General features: G+C 43.2%; 1 protein-coding gene across 3 annotated transcripts in view; it reads right to left on the bottom strand.

Annotated features, from left to right (window-relative positions):
- Nucleotides 1-16189, bottom strand: part of FES (FES proto-oncogene, tyrosine kinase) — a 580113-nt gene that overhangs the window by 65885 nt on the left and 498039 nt on the right. For all 3 annotated transcript variants that reach the window (XM_085644363.1, XM_085644367.1, XM_085644366.1), the window contains exons 14-15: nucleotides 10953-11006; nucleotides 9617-9735 (exon numbers count right to left, since the gene is read on the bottom strand). In XM_085644363.1, coding sequence (XP_085500489.1) covers nucleotides 9617-9735; nucleotides 10953-11006 — 173 coding nt within the window. The remainder of the gene's footprint in view (nucleotides 1-9616; nucleotides 9736-10952; nucleotides 11007-16189) is intronic.

Below are 16189 nucleotides of genomic sequence, written 5' to 3'. Positions count from 1 at the left end.
CTGATGGAAATGAATGTAGATTTTCCAATCCTTGTAACTACCTTTGAGGAAATAATCTCAGGTCCTCAGGGAGAATGTCACCCCCTTGTACTTCAGGGCCTTTTGTCACTGATGGCATGGAGGATTTCAGGAGACAGTGGCAGCTCCCAGGACTTTCGGAGAGCGCTTTCAGACTCATATCAGAATCCTGGGTTCCTGGCACAAGGAAAGCTTATAGATTGGCTTGGCGTAAATGGGTTTGTTGGTGCCTTCGCCGGAACTACAATCCCATTTCAGCTGATCTAGTTCAAGTTATCAACTTCTTATCTGAAATTTTTGCATCAGGCCTGGCATATAGAACTGTTAATGTCTACAGATCGGCCATTGCAGCAGGGCACTGCTTGGTAGACGGTACCTTGGTAGGTCAAAACCTGTTAACTAAAAAACTAATGAGAAGTATATGTGTTTTAAATCCACCTTTGCCCAAATATTCTGTTTTATAGGACGTGAGGGATGTTCTTAGAGTAATTATTAATTGAGGAGAGAATACTACACACTCACTAAAGAAACTATCCTATAAGCTCACTGTTTTATTGTGTCTTGTCTCCTTCAGACGAACGTCACATGTTAAAGCATTACATATCACTTTAGGGCTTACCAACCTGAGGGAGTTTGTTTCTTCTTAAAAAAAGAACTAATACAATGTCAACTTCTGTTTTCTACCCATTTTTTCCACAGAATGAAAGCTGGTGTGTAGTGAAGTGTTTGTTGGAGTATGAAAGAAGAACCTTAAGGTTAAGAGGACTTGCTGAGCAACTATTAATATCTCATAGGACTCCCCTTAAAGCGGTTTCCTCTCCCACCTTAGCAAGATGGGTTAAGGATGTTATGAAAGAGGCTTGAATTGATATTTCCATTTTTGGTGCACACTCTCTTAGAGGGGCCTCAGCTTTCAAAGCTTTTATTCTGGGTGGTGGCCTGCAAGACATCCTTAGGGCTGCGGACTGGTCAAATGAATGTATTTTCAAAAGCTGTTATTTTAAACCAGTAACAAATGTTGTTGATAATGTGTTGAACACACTTTAAACTTACATAATGTTGGCCTCCGTGTCATGTCATAAAATTTCGATTTTTCACAGCCTACTAAGCAGAGAATCTGGATTTTATTAAGGACACGAAGGCTAAAATTATCCCTCCATTCCCACTCTGGGAATTTAACTAAGGTGGATGTTGTTTTTTCTCTTACAGATTAATTATTTAAAAGAATTTATGGACGACTTCACTGGAGTTTTCAAGATTAATTGTTAAAAATTATCTTGTTCGCTGCACAAAGAAGGAAGAAGACTACCTGCACATGGACTATATACTACGATAGAATGTTTTGAAGTTCTAGATCTCTTCATTTTTGCTGCTGTGAGCTGTGCAATAAAGTAGATCTGCATAATATTAGCCACTGTGTTCTTAATAAAATCCAGATTTTCTGCCAGCAGGCTGTGAAAAATCTAAATTTCGTCCCGGTCAAGTGCAACCAAGTATCCCAATGTGGCTCTATTGGTTTCTAAGTGCTATATAGTGCTAAATGTTTAAAAATTCATATCACCAGTTCCCTTCAGTGGATGTTTGTCATTTTGCTGTTATTCTAAAGATAAAAATATTTCCTATTTTTATAAATTGATATTAGATTTTTACTAAATTGGTGTTTTTAAATGCTTTACATACCTGTCTCCTAAATTAAGCCTGCCTGCTCGCAGCAAGCTAGCAAGGCTTGAGCATGGGAATAATTTATTGACCCTTATACCGAGCTCTAGACCATGTTAGAGGCCTTATTGCCAGTGGTAGATGCATATTTACCACTACTAATAACCCACTTTACAACAACTGCTTTCCAGGATTGCTTGTGTTTAATAAAAAAAATATTTGGTGGTTAGTATTAAAAAAGAAAAAAACAACAAACCTCCGCAAAGCCTCCGAAATAAACCTCGGCCCCCACAGCCTCCCAAAAAAACAAAACAATTGAAAAAAGTCTGTTTATACAATAGTTGAGCTGAACAGATCAGAATGGGAGCAGGTCACTTGAGGCTCAAGTTGATAGGGAGATGCCCGCAAGCCGAAGGCCCTTTAAAGGAGGGGGGCCCTGGGCAAGATCCCACTTTGCATATGCCATACAATGTCACTGGTTAAAGTGAGGCACTTTAATTAGCCAAAAAGCATTAAAGAAGAGGCTTCTCTGGGTCAGTGGGTGTATAATTCACATTATTCACAGATGTCATATACCTGCTGACCTCCTAGCTATAAAAGGCAAAGCTTCCTCAACAGGAGCCAGACTGAGCAGAAGTTGAGTTGTCTGCTCCATCGCTGGCCGAGTCTTGCCACACAGGAGAGGTGCAAAAACTCTTCATGCTTTACACTTGACATTGGCAGCCACTACCATAGGGTTCTGAACTTAAGCAAGGAAGATGGCTGAGAAAATGATAACACTTGGATAAATAAAATAAAAGACAAATCAATGCATTTTTAACAGTGACAAAGATTCACACAGTGGGATCATTGAGATGAGGGTTTCCGGATTTGTTGGCACGTCTTTCCAGGGATTATGTTTACTGTTTTGTGGGAACTCAATTGCTTATTGGTTACAATGAGCCTTTATGGCCGTCAAATATCACCAACATTTACATCATCAGGTGATAAGGGAATCAAGGTCACAATGACTTCCCTTGGCCTTAACATAGCACACATTGCATTTACATAATCAAACATTTCATAGGTAGGTCATTTGTGCTAGTGGGGAGGGCATTCCCTCTTGGCCCTGTGAAGACAGAGACAATGAGGAACAAGGGCATAGCTATCAATAGTGCAGGAGGTGCAATGATACCAGACCTTAAGACTGAGAGACCCACTGCTCCCCAATTATAGCTGCTTTTCTCTACCCCACGATGTCATGGAGGGGCCTTGTCCTTGGTCTATTAAGAGCCCTTTGAACTCTTGCCACGGTACTGGTGAGGAATGTTAATTCTATGATGCAGCTTCAAAGGTGGCAATAGGGTTTTCATAATCGGGCATTTTGTGGGTGGGAGCTTCTACTAATTTACTATTTATTTTGGTCACTGAAGATTGCTCTCTGACCCATAACTCAGTGTTTGAAGAGACGTGTTTTGATTTGACTCTGAGTGGCATGATGGTGGAGTGCTTGTCAATATCCAAGGTGTGGTTGCTCACGAGATGGGGTGCTATTAGGGTACTTTTGCCTCTTCTTGCATCTGGAGTCACCAGTAAGTTGTAGAAGTGAGGTGGGTTGGGTTGTATGGTTCGAGTTCATCATGGAGGTTCTGCAGTGCAGACAATGATAAGCATTTGTATGTGAGGATTATTGTACTGGATTAGATTCTGCCCGCCTTGGGAACCAGTGATGACTTCTTTGGTGGACTATGGTATGTTCTTTTTTTCCTAGTCTGAAAATTAGGTATCTTTTAGCATTATTGGTCTTTTTGAAGTCTTTAGAAGTAATTTACATTTAGGGCGCAAATAGGGTGTTAGTGCAGACAAGGCACAAATTGACCAGGATGTAGACTACCATGGTGTTGTTTTCTCATGCTATGACAGTGTGGCATTTAGATATTTCAGCTGACAGAATGATTCACCATGGCTCTAGATTGTGTATCGAGGCGGAAGTCTGCATCTCAGTGTGAGTGCCACCACTGCTTTTTACATAGTGCATGTTAGACCTGGCATTTTGTGGTGTGATTTCCTCTGACTTTTTGCCTTCTGACCTCCTGTTTTGACTGTGTGCTGGCTTCATTTTTGCTGACTCCAGGACTCTGTGCACTTTTTCACTGCTGACCAGTGCTAAATGTGCATGTGCTCTATGTCTAAAATTGAATGGCATTTGGTTTCTCCATGATATGCATATCTGGTTTACTGATAAGTCCCTAGTACAGTGCACTACAGGTGACCTGGGCCTGTAAATCAGATGCTAGTGATGGGCCGGCAGCACTTATTGTGCCACCCACATGAGTAATTCTTAAAAACCTGTCTTAGACCTACCACTGCAGAGCCTGTGTGTGCAGTTCTAAACTGCCATTTTGACCTGGCAAGTTCGATTACTTGCCAGGCCCAAACCTTCACTTTTATTGCATATGTCACCCCCAAAGTAGGCCCTAATTAGCCTCATGGGCAGGGTGCAGTGTATTCAAAAGGTAGGACATGTAATTTTGAGTTTTACATGACCTGGTAGTGAAAGACTGCTATATTCGTTTTTGACTACAGCAAGGCCTATCTCTCCCATACATTAGCATTGGCGCTACCTTGTAACACTTAGGAAGTGTAACTTCCTATTGGGAAAAGATAGCAAGTGTAAGTTTGCAGGTCGGAAAATGCAACTTTAATAAAGTTGGCATTTTCTTACTTTAACCATTCTGTTCCTCAGCCTGTCTCTGGAATATACGTCTGGGTTGAATGACCCCCTGGGCTTTGTGCATTCCCTCGAGAAAGTAAGCACATAAAGCTAGCTGAGATGCGCCCTGCATATCCTGATGGCCCATCATTAGGATGATGAGTCTTCCTGAGCTAGAGTGAGAGGGAGGAGATGACACTTTCACCTGAATAGGGCTGTGCCTGTCTCCACACAAAGAGTTGCATACCGCCCTATACTGTGTCTGGAGCCAGGGCAGAAAAGGGCAGGGTCTTGTGCACTATAAAGACCTTTCTTTGAAGTCTCCCTACTTTAAAGGCTAAAATTTGTATAAGTACTGGACCTCTGACACCATATACTCGGAACACTTCTGAAATGAGGACATCCTACGAAGAAGTAGAGCTGTTGTGCTACCAGGAGGGACTGGACCTCCCTACGGACCGGGGGAACTTTTACGCAGGACTCTATTCATACTTACTAGCTTCCATTTCCTGATTGGGTCCACGATATCTTGTTTATGCCTTAATATGAAGCAGTTGTGGACATAGCGTGGCACGCTCAAAAAGTATATTCCTATCAAGGCACGTCCAGACCCTAAGTCCAGGATCATTCACGTATTATCTTGTTCGCAGCCAGCACTACAGGTTACTGACTCTCAGAAACATATATACTACCCCACATTGGGCCTACACTTCGAGGTAACGCTTCCTCTATTTTGACCCTCCTCCTTGTGTTGGCGTTGAGTGGCCTGGCATGTAAATAGTAGATTATAGACGGTCATATACTGTGTTACCAAGGAGCCCGCTCACCTCGCAGCTTGTATGTAAATTAATCTAAAGAGATCTTGGATTGGATTTGTGACCATTTAATGATCTTTACCTTCTGCGCCCTGACGAAGGACTTGTTGGACCTTAGGTCCTTTCTGAAACGTGCGTCTGCGCCTTGTTTGTCAATCAATTGAAATGCAGGATCTCCTTTGCTTTTTGTAGTTTCGTGTGTGTTATCCTAACTTTAATGTATTTTTTGTAACCATTGTATATTTGATGTACCCCTGTTTTTTCTTTCTTCCCCATTTATGTACTGGTGGTATATATGTTTTGTTTAGATATGTTTTGTGAGGTGTAATTTTCCGTATTGTCCATTGATGCTTTCCGTAGGGTTGGCTCGTTTGATATTTATAAATAGTTACTCTTGCAATTGTCTAAATTGAATATACTTCTTACAGCATTGTCTTTCTATATCATTGTTTTCACTAAATAAACTAAAATGAAAATATTCTCTGTGGCATAAAGAGGTCTTTTAATGATTTTTGGATGTACCACCTATTAAAAATTGAATAGGGGGAGGTTTGTTGTTTGATACTACCAGGAGGGACTGCCACTTTGCGGTTTGCTTTGCTGTGTTGGCCTGCTGCCTTGCCTGGGATTGAGAGGACTGGATTTGACTCTCGACATCCTGCATCTCTAAAGGTTCTCCAAGGGCTTGTTGGGCTTCCCTCCTGTTTTTGAAGTCTCAGGGATATCAAAGACTTCACCTGCATCTTGCTACCAGCACCTGGGCTCCTCTGCTGTGAGTCCTGCTTTGCCAAGTTGGGCCAAATCTAGTCCTGGGCCCCGGCAGCAAGTGTTTGGTGCTGCCACCAAATAAACCATCCCATCGACACCCAAACGTCGATTGAAACCGGTGCATTTCCCTGCGATATTGACGCATCGCTGCTGCCTGCACCAAAGCTGTGGACACCGCTTGTCAACTGCGCAAAGCAACATCCTCGACTTATAACGCAACAACGACCTGCTGCGTGAGTCTCGGACACCGCATCGGCGACATCTGCAGCACACCGTTCTCGACTCTGACACATTCCTGGCCCTGCGTGGCTTCGGGCCAACGCATCACCTGTTTGCCCAGCAGTTCGACAGTGACATCTCGGCCCGACGCACAGCGTTCTTGACATCAACGTCCTTTCCCGGGTTTGAAAACGATGCATCGTCACCGAGCTTCAAATCATCCTAGTTACTGTCAGTGGTTCTGCGTGACTCTCGTATCCGGCCCATACCCTATCGCGGTTAGACTGAACTTTTGAAAATGCCACGGTCAATCATGACCAGATAGCCCCAATTGGATCAATTGATTTCTAAGCACTGCATTTTGATTTAATCTTTCAAAATTCATATCTTGACTTGTGTATGTTAGATTATTGTTGTTTTGGCCTTCTTTTACTTTGGGTGTGGGTTTGTGTGTGTGTGTACGTGTGTGTGTGTGTGCGTGTGCATATGTGTGTGTGTACACATTCTTTAGTTTAGACTGACTGCTCTGTGCCAAGCTATCAGAGGGTGAGCACAGGTAAACCTTTAGTATGTACTACACTTACCCTGACTAGTATTGTGGTTCCGGTTTGGACAGTGTGCATACCTCTCCCAACCTGAAACATAATTTATAACTGTGCATAATACTGGAGGCTCGTCTGGTTTTGGAATGCTGCTAATCTATCTGGACCATTAAGGGCACTGGACCATGAGCAAATGACTTGAGTCTACCAGAAGCATAAGGTTTTGTCAAATGGAGAAACTAGGATTATGATTCAGGTATTTTAGCCTCAGACAATGTGTTTAAAATGTAATCATCATCGCTGGACCACAGGCTCAAGGTTCTTAGTGCTGCGAGGGTTTTGTTCTTAAAAAGGCTCCAATTTAAAAAACAAACTGAATTTCTATCACCACATTGATTTGTTGAGTAACAGTCACTATAATGAAATGTTTTAAAACGCATACTTAATGTGACTCAATGAGAATGTATTACATTTGTCACTGATGCACAGAAGCCATTCGCTCATGCTCCCTTCTGTGCTAAAATGACAACAGAGTGACAGGCACACATAGGGAACTAGATGCTTCAGTGAGGGAGCCGGAAAGAGGATTCTGAATGTAGTGTGTGCGCGAGTTCGTCAGATCATTCAGGGGTCCTGCTCACTCCCCACTCCACTTCAATACTTGCTGTGATCTGTGAGAAAACAGCAGCAAAGGTTTGGAGTTTGAGGTGTATTTGGCACACTTGCTCCTTTTCAGACTACGAATTTCAACACGCCACAAGAACTTAACATGTACCCCAATTGTTGTTTTTGCATTTGTCACCCCGAGTTGGACGGGTATGCTCAGACGTGAGTCCCGTGCTCTCCATGCCACTGGAATCAAGCTATCCTGGCTGAAGAGGGGTGAAACCCCGAAACCGGTCCTAGGATGCTTGTTTCCAGTCCAGGGAGAACCTGGCTTGGCAGTTCGGGCTGGACTGTTCCCATGAGGCACAGGGTCAAGACTGATTTGCATATGGCTGGGTTCAAACTGGAATGGCATGGTGAGCAAAAAAACGATGGATTTAGGCCCAGATCTTTGTACTGGGGTGAATGTATGACATTGTCCTGCATTCTGTCCATCAATTGTTGTTTTTGCAATTGTCACCCCGAGTGGGACGGGTATGCTCAGACGTGAGTCCCGTGCTCTCCATGCCACTGGAATCAAGCTATCCTGGCTGAAGAGGGTTGAAACCCCGAAACCGGTCCTAGGATGCTTGTTTCCAGTCCAGGGAGAACCTGGCTTGGCAGTTCGGGCTGGACTGTTCCCATGAGGCACAGGGTCAAGACTGATTTGCATATGGCTGGGTTCAAACTGGAATGGCATGGTGAGCAAAAAAACGATGGATTTAGGCCCAGATCTTTGTACTGGGGTGAATGTATGACATTGTTCTGCATTCTGTCCATCAACTGTTGTTTTTGCATTTGTCACCCCGAGTTGAACGGGTATGCTCAGACGTGAGTCTCAAGCTCTCCATGCCACTGGAATCAAGCTATCCTGGCTGAAGAGGGGTGAAACCCCGAAACCGGTCCTAGGATGCTTGTTTCCAGTCCAGGGAGAACCTGGCTTGGCAGTTCGGGCTGGACTGTTCCCATGAGGCACAGGGTCAAGACTGATTTGCATATGGCTGGGTTCAAACTGGAATGGCATGGTGAGCAAAAAAACGATGGATTTAGGCCCAGATCTTTGTACTGGGGTGAATGTATGACATTGTCCTGCATTCTGTCCATCAATTGTTGTTTTTGCAATTGTCACCCCGAGTGGGACGGGTATGCTCAGACGTGAGTCCCGTGCTCTCCATGCCACTGGAATCAAGCTATCCTGGCTGAAGAGGGTTGAAACCCCGAAACCGGTCCTAGGATGCTTGTTTCCAGTCCAGGGAGAACCTGGCTTGGCAGTTCGGGCTGGACTGTTCCCATGAGGCACAGGGTCAAGACTGATTTGCATATGGCTGGGTTCAAACTGGAATTGCATGGTGAGCAAAAAAAACGATGGATTTAGGCCCAGATCTTTGTACTGGGGTGAATGTATGACATTGTTCTGCATTCTGTCCATCAATTGTTGTTTTTGCATTTGTCATCCCGAGTGGGACGGGTATGCTCAGACGTGAGTCCCGTGCTCTCCATGCCACTGGAATCAAGCTATCCTGGCTGAAGAGGGGTGAAACCCTGAAACCGGTCCTAGGATGCTTGTTTCCAGTCCAGGGAGAACCTGGCTTGGCAGTTCGGGCTGGACTGTTCCCATGAGGCACAGGGTCAAGACTGATTTGCATATGGCTGGGTTCAAACTGGAATGGCATGGTGAGCAAAAAAACGATGGATTTAGGCCCAGATCTTTGTACTGGGGTGAATGTATGACATTGTTCTGCATTCTGTCCATCAATTGTTGTTTTTGCATTTGTCACCCCGAGTGGGACGGGTATGCTCAGACGTGAGTCCCGTGCTCTCCATGCCACTGGAATCAAACTATCCTGGCTGAAGAGGGGTGAAACCCCGAAACCGGTCCTAGGATGCTTGTTTCCAGTCCAGGGAGAACCTGGCTTGGCAGTTCGGGCTGGACTGTTCCCATGAGGCACAGGGTCAAGACTGATTTGCATATGGCTGGGTTCAAACTGGAATGGCATGGTGAGCAAAAAAACGATGGATTTAGGCCCAGATCTGTGTACTGGGGTGAATGTATGACATTGTTCTGCATTCTGTCCATCAATTGTTGTTTTTACCAATATAACACAAGTAAAATGATTCAAAATCAAGATATAACTGTGATAGCAATGGAAAAAAGTAAATCAAGAAGAGGTATGAGTAGGCCTAGGAAGGACAGACAGACAGAAGGGAAGATCCCCTTCCAGTAGGCTTTGCTTTTAAGTAGTTCTGGGCAGTCATACCTGGCTTCCAATAGAAATTTGTCCTTCAATTCTGGAGGAAGAGTTTCTCGACATGTTTTTACTGCCACTGGAGTGTTGTCAGCTATCAGGCGTCCACTGAACACCTCTCCAAAATTACCCTGAAAACAGAACAGAATGGACCAGGTCACACTGACCCCTAGTACATTTGATTTCAGAGCTTCATGTGGAACATGTTACTCCTATAAAACCGGTCAGGCGGCAATTTGAAGAACACATCATACTTGGATTATTTTTCTCTTTAATCTTCGCACCAAGAACAATTGTCTCTGATCTTTAAATTGCAGGAGAGGGTTCATGTCACAAACCACCTCAAATGGAGCTGCCCTACCTTCATGGTGATGTTGGTTCACAGGCGGACCCAGCACAGCTGTCTTCTATTGAGTTAAATCAGTTCCCCTGATCAGTTTAGGAGTCGCCCGTGCACATTTAGACATATCCTAATTCTGCAAGCACATTAACAGCGCTTGTAGGATGCTATGATTGTCTCAGCAATCAAAAGGCCTAGGATGCTGCTGTTAACCTATGGTATTTACCTGCATTCCTTCTAAGTTCAGTGGAAGCGTGGAGGTAGTGAACGTCTGTCAGCTGGGGTGGATGACATTGGGGTCAAGGTGCTGATAGATGTATTGCCCACATTCTACCAAACGTCAGCATTTGGTAATTGACCTCTCCCAATATTATGAACCCTCTCGTGACCTCAATTAACTATTGCTTGTTAATGTGCTTGACAGAGTGCTAGACTTCTTATATTATGATTAGTATTAATTGAACCCAACTCTACTGTCGTGCCCACAGGTTTGTCTATTATTTGTACCACAACACCCAGCACTGCAAGAAAGAAACATGAACCAAGTGTCGTCTGAAAAAAAGGTTTTCTGCCTCTAAGCAACGATTGGTCCCATATGTTTCCCCCTTTGTGCTAAAATCGGAGGTCGGTTTTGGCAATATTCTCCCTCTGTATCACTGCTGTTGGGAGCTTCACTTGCCTAATGTTACAAGTGGCTAATCTCTGACACAAGTCATTTCAAGGTGCACAGTACACAACAGTATCTACTACAATATTTTATTTTCACCACAATGCCTTTTTCACAAAGTATCACCAACAAGGACATGCTTACTAAGAGACATGACAGATGACGGTAATTTGTAATTCTAACATGAATAGTTCATATTCACACTGCCTCTTCAGAAACATTATTTAAGAAAAGGAATTCCTAAATAGGTTTTATTCAATTGAAAGATAAGGGCACATTATGAAAGAACTTGTAACCAAAAATCAATACAAAAAATAATGAAGAAAATATAGGTTACTTACCCGACCTATTCTTTCTCCCAATACAACTTCTTCGTGCTCCAATGCCCATTTGTCCTGTTGAATACAAAAAATACAACAGGTATTTATTTTGTGGCAATTTGTTACCATTTCCTATGCCTCTTGGCCCATAGGAATGAATGGAAAGCCATTCCTTAATTGCAATTAAGGAATGCGAGGGAAACACAAAAAATGGCTAATTTTTATTTACATATCGTTTTGCGATTCTCAAATAGCGATTCTCTAAAAAGCGCTATTTGAGAATCGCAAATGCATTCGTTGATACATATGCCCCTAAATGTAGTACTTGTGAGCAAAACAACTCCAAACTATGAGGCTCCAGGTCTTAAAGCCAAAGTGCTATTGTAGCAGTAGCAATGGAAAACTAAGAGATGCACCCTGCATTGGACACACAGCCAGTGTAAAAGCGAGAATCTACATCAATAAACCAGGGAGATCAGTGATGAACTACTCCAAGTATTGAAAAAGTATCAGTCTACCTAGAGAGCGGCATTACCATGTGTGGCTCGGATATGGGAATGGCTAAGACAGACACCAACACTGGTAAGACGTGAGTCACCCTTTTCGGCAATCACCAATGACAAAGACCGGATCGTCTCACATAGGGGCAACTGGTCGTTGACTTATTCCTCTGGCCTCCTCTCTCTGCAGAGAGACGGATTCTACCTCAGCCCATCGTAGTACCATGATGTACCAGCAGGGAATCCTGGACAGGAATAAGGCTTTCAAGTGCATTGTTACCAGAAGGAAAGATAGGTCCAGAAATCTTCTACCAACCTTGCCGGCTTTTGGGTGGGTGTAAAATCCTAAAATGCAACATTCCTCATTCACTTCACCCATCAATATGGCTGAATGTACACACCCACCGAAGTTAATTGTTAGTCATTAGATCCAATGCTGACCTTTATATTATTAACTGTTCGATACTCATACAATGAGATCTTGGTCTAATAGTAATAATATAAAAAAAAAATGTATATGTATTGTGCACCTGCCTATCATTCCTTTAGTGCGTAAGAGTCTTGTATTTTTTTCTTGTTTATACCTTGTATCTATTTTTCTGCATTTAGTATCGTGTGACAATATGTGTCATATGTATTAAGAGTTTTGAAAGTGTACGCATATAGCTTTCCATGTTCATATACTCATTTTATCATTAGTGTAGAGAGATCAGATGTGTGAGATATCATAAGTGGTGAGAACATTTTGTGAGTTTTCTCTCCTATTACATCACAAATGATGAAGACATTTCTGTCTTAATAGATTTGAGAATCAGTACAGAAGCAGTGTATTAACCCTCTGGGGCTGATAGGAACATTTCAACTTCTGGGTATAGGGGCTGGAAGTAGGGATGCTGCAGCACCCCCAGAAATAGTTATGCTGGATTTCAGCAGATGAATGACCAATAAAGATGCCTTTACATTTTATGTTTATCGTGTCACATTTGCTGGGCGTAAAGGTCAAATGGGAGGCTATGTCTTCTGGCAAATTGCTGCTCATTTGGAAACTGGTGAGTTTTTTTGTTTCTGTGACTGCAAAGTGGGAGGATTTTGTAAAAGTGACTTAGTGGAAACAATAATTTTACCAGGATCAAAAGAAATCAAGACACATTTCTTGGTGATACACAAATGATAAATATTCGCTGAAACCCAATTTCCAGGCATTATTGCTTTTGTTCTATATAGTTTTACCAGTAAAACTACACGTCTATGCAAATGTATTGCCCATTTTAATGGAAAATGTGTTTCTGTAAATGACAGCGTGCTACTTCACCAGCGCTCCAACATACAATACCAGCTACATACCACACCCTTTCCACTCTCCTGCTGTGTTGGCATGACACATTGCCTGTATTTTTTACAATCCCTATGACTTCAGTGATACATTAATGGCAGTACCTCTGCTCTGAAATTTGTTCCGTCTCCACTGCCTCTGTAAACTTTTTCTTTATAAAGGCTACAAGCAGAGCCGACAATGGCTTTTTCAGAAATATGAACATGTATGTTTTCATATTTATCTTGTATCTTGTCACACCTATTTTAATATCTGCTGTAATCATTTTACATACACTTTGCATTAGATTTGCTTAAGTAAAGCCTTATATATAATACTTAACATTTCTTGTGTGTACTCTTTTGTGAAAAGGATGAAGGGAGGCCACTTAAAAACCCTGTATCTCTGACTGATTATATTATATTACTTTTATATTTAAGGCGCAAACCTTCTCTGGTTAAGTTCAGTAGAGTCCATTGGGACAACAACTGTCTGCTATCCCTCCTCTGAATGACAAGTTGCTCTATCTGTGCTGTAGTGAGGTCATGGATTCACTGCGTACGTTCATAAGTTAGCATAAGTTAGTATGTTGCCGCTTTTGCACACGTTTCTACAGGCATCTGTTTTGCTCGACTCCTCTGCCTGTGCTCGCTCACATGAGAACCGTCTATATTTCACTTCTCCTGCTGTACTCTGAGGCTCTGTCTGCACAGCGTGTTCAAGGTAAAAAAACAATGTGCTCCGTTAATCTGCTGTTAGTCAGTCCCACGCATGTTAGACATAATACTGCCACAGGTGCACTAACGAAAATCCGGTGCTTTTAATATTGCATTGTAGACATGTTAAGGAACTCGAAGAAAATCTTTCAGAGAAGAAAAGCTGTGCTTGTCCAGTGATGTAACTCTTTGTCCCCCGACAAAGTCCAGAGGTCTTCTATAATTATAATAAACTAGTTCCTAGCACGGGGAGGGTGGAAAGGCACATTAGGCCTTTTTTCCACTAGCTTTATAAAATGATCTCCCTGTTCATATTTTATGGAATTGTAAGAATGCTCACTATATTCAGTTTATGCATTTTGCTGCTAGTATTGGCTTGAGTACTGCATTATAGAACACGTTAGTTAAAATAAACATTTTATACTATATTGTGTCTCTGGTTACTTGTGTGGTGGACAAGTATAAGTGAGTTGGCGAAAGAGTGTTCTTGCTCCTGCGAATACTAAGAGAGTGAGTTACATGTACTAGGATGTCTAATCCTTGGTTGCTTCGCTGTAGTACGGAGAACGAATGAGACACTATAGCTAGTCGGATTGGGGTTCCGGGCACTGAGGTGAGCGGTTGGTACACCACTGTACACTGAGGTCCTGGTTTCTTGCGCGTACTTCTGTATATGTGCAGAATCCCTGCAACATAGGCGCCCAACGTGGGGTGTGCCTCTTATCTGCGAGACGCTTGAGTAGTACTTGTGCTTGTCCAAAAAACCCTTGCTTCTGTTTCCGGAAACAGATGTGACATTGATATCTCCTATATTCATGTTTTTAGAGGTTTCTTCAAGCTTGATTTTCTTAAAAGGTATTTTCTTTTCATAGATACCCTCAATTGCGCTGCCGCGCATCAGGTTGTTAGACTTTCTCAGTCTTCCTGGCTGAAGTAGATATACCGGCTCATAGTCGCGCGGCACTCCGTCGGCATTTAACAGCGTATGGGGTGCCTGAAGCAGGGGTCGATCTGGTCTTTGTGGTGGAAGCTGATTCAACACAACACTTTGAAGTGTTTTATTCGTGGGTCACTTTTCTGGTGGTAAATGGGGACGATGACTTGTTCCATACATATACTCCGTCGGATCTTCCTAACAATTATCGGCCCTATTCACATCTTGAAGTTCCGCTAACGGCATAACAACACCATATTTAGTTTAATGGCACCCTCCCCCACCCAGTGACTCCAATCCGTTTGGGCCCTTTATATAATGATGGGGCCACATGGCCGGTTTTGGCTGGGTACACCCCACACCCACGTTATCTGAAAGTTCAAGTGGATGAACTCCGCGTGATGCACACCTCTTTGATACGGGTGCATAGGGCTGTTGTACGATATGTTATGCGCAATGTCCAGGTGCGTCCACCTGGGGTTGCTGCGCAACCAGCTGGACCTGGTGGTGTGACTATCAGTCCCGTTATGGTTAATTCGGTAATTGGCAAGCGTCCTCAAAATAAAGATAATTTACCTTACTGGCTTGCTGAGAAATTTGATCAGCAGGAGGCTGTATTTCTGAATACCTCTCCTGTGTAGAAGCACAGGATTTTGACAATTAGTTTGCAGAAAGACTTAATACCCGAAGTAACCGATTGTAACAATTGGGTTAGGGTATTCGCGGCAGTGTATGCAAAATGTTTCGGCACTCCCTCAATGACCGTACTCCCCTCCATGATTAAGCGTGTTCAGGATGAGCAGGGCCCAGAAGTGGCTGTCGAATTGGGGATGAGACTGGTCGGGGTGTTTGACATAGTTGCTGATCTGATCCTTACTAATGTTAAAGGAGATGCAATGAACCTAAAAGTAGCTAATCCTTTGGCTCTGGTCCCAGAACCGGACAGGCCACGCGAACTACCGAAAATTATTGCACAGGCTTATAAGACCATAGGCCGCAATTGTTTGGGTGTTAAGACTTTTGCTAAGATATCAGCTCAACCGCAAACACAACAAAAAGCTCAGTCTGAGAAAGACGAGCGTCCAGTCTTTAATAAAAAGAATTGGAGAAGTAAGAAACAGGGAAAGCAACAACAGAAACAGGTGTCGTGTGCAACGTCGCCGACACCCGAGTCTTCTGAGCGGACTTATGATTTGCCCGACCGCGCGAGAATTAGGTCTCCTGACAGGATTCAGGTTCCTGATCTGCGTTCTCCTCATTCTTTACAGGAAACATCAGGCTCACAAGCTGGTGGCGGAGACCGTCAGGAGTGCGGCAGAGGTCGAAGCGCCACACAAGGACGTGAGCAGCCTCGTCAGACTGATGGAAAGGGAAAACAAGACGATTTTCCGTGTCAGCGCCCACAGTTTCAAAAAAAGAAAGTTGCAGCTTTAACAGCGAGATATGCCACAGATGGAGAGGGCCAGCCTCCGGAATTTAACATGGGCAGTAACGCTGCTAGACAGCGTAGCGGAGGTTACAATAGTGCGGCAAGCACTGTGTCCGTTTCTGGAGGCGACAGCAACTTACACTTTCATTACAGTTGAGACTGCTGACACTCGAGTGGCTCCCACTGATAGCCTATATGATATAGTTCTTTTAATTGAAGGTGATTTACAGCGTATCATTAAAGGGATTTTTTGTGAAAATCTGACCTCTTCTTACGACATTTTATTAGCAGAGACGGACTGGCCACCACCATTTGTTCTCACTGCTCCTAAGGGGATAGGAGGTGATACTTTCAAGTTTTTCACGTA

The sequence above is a fragment of the Triturus cristatus genome, chromosome 3_1 (genome assembly GCF_964204655.1).
Source record: "Triturus cristatus chromosome 3_1, aTriCri1.1, whole genome shotgun sequence".
NCBI classification, from domain to species: domain Eukaryota; kingdom Metazoa; phylum Chordata; class Amphibia; order Caudata; family Salamandridae; genus Triturus; species Triturus cristatus.
Note: the sequence above shows the minus strand (reverse complement) of the source record. Positions and strands in the feature narration are given on the sequence as shown.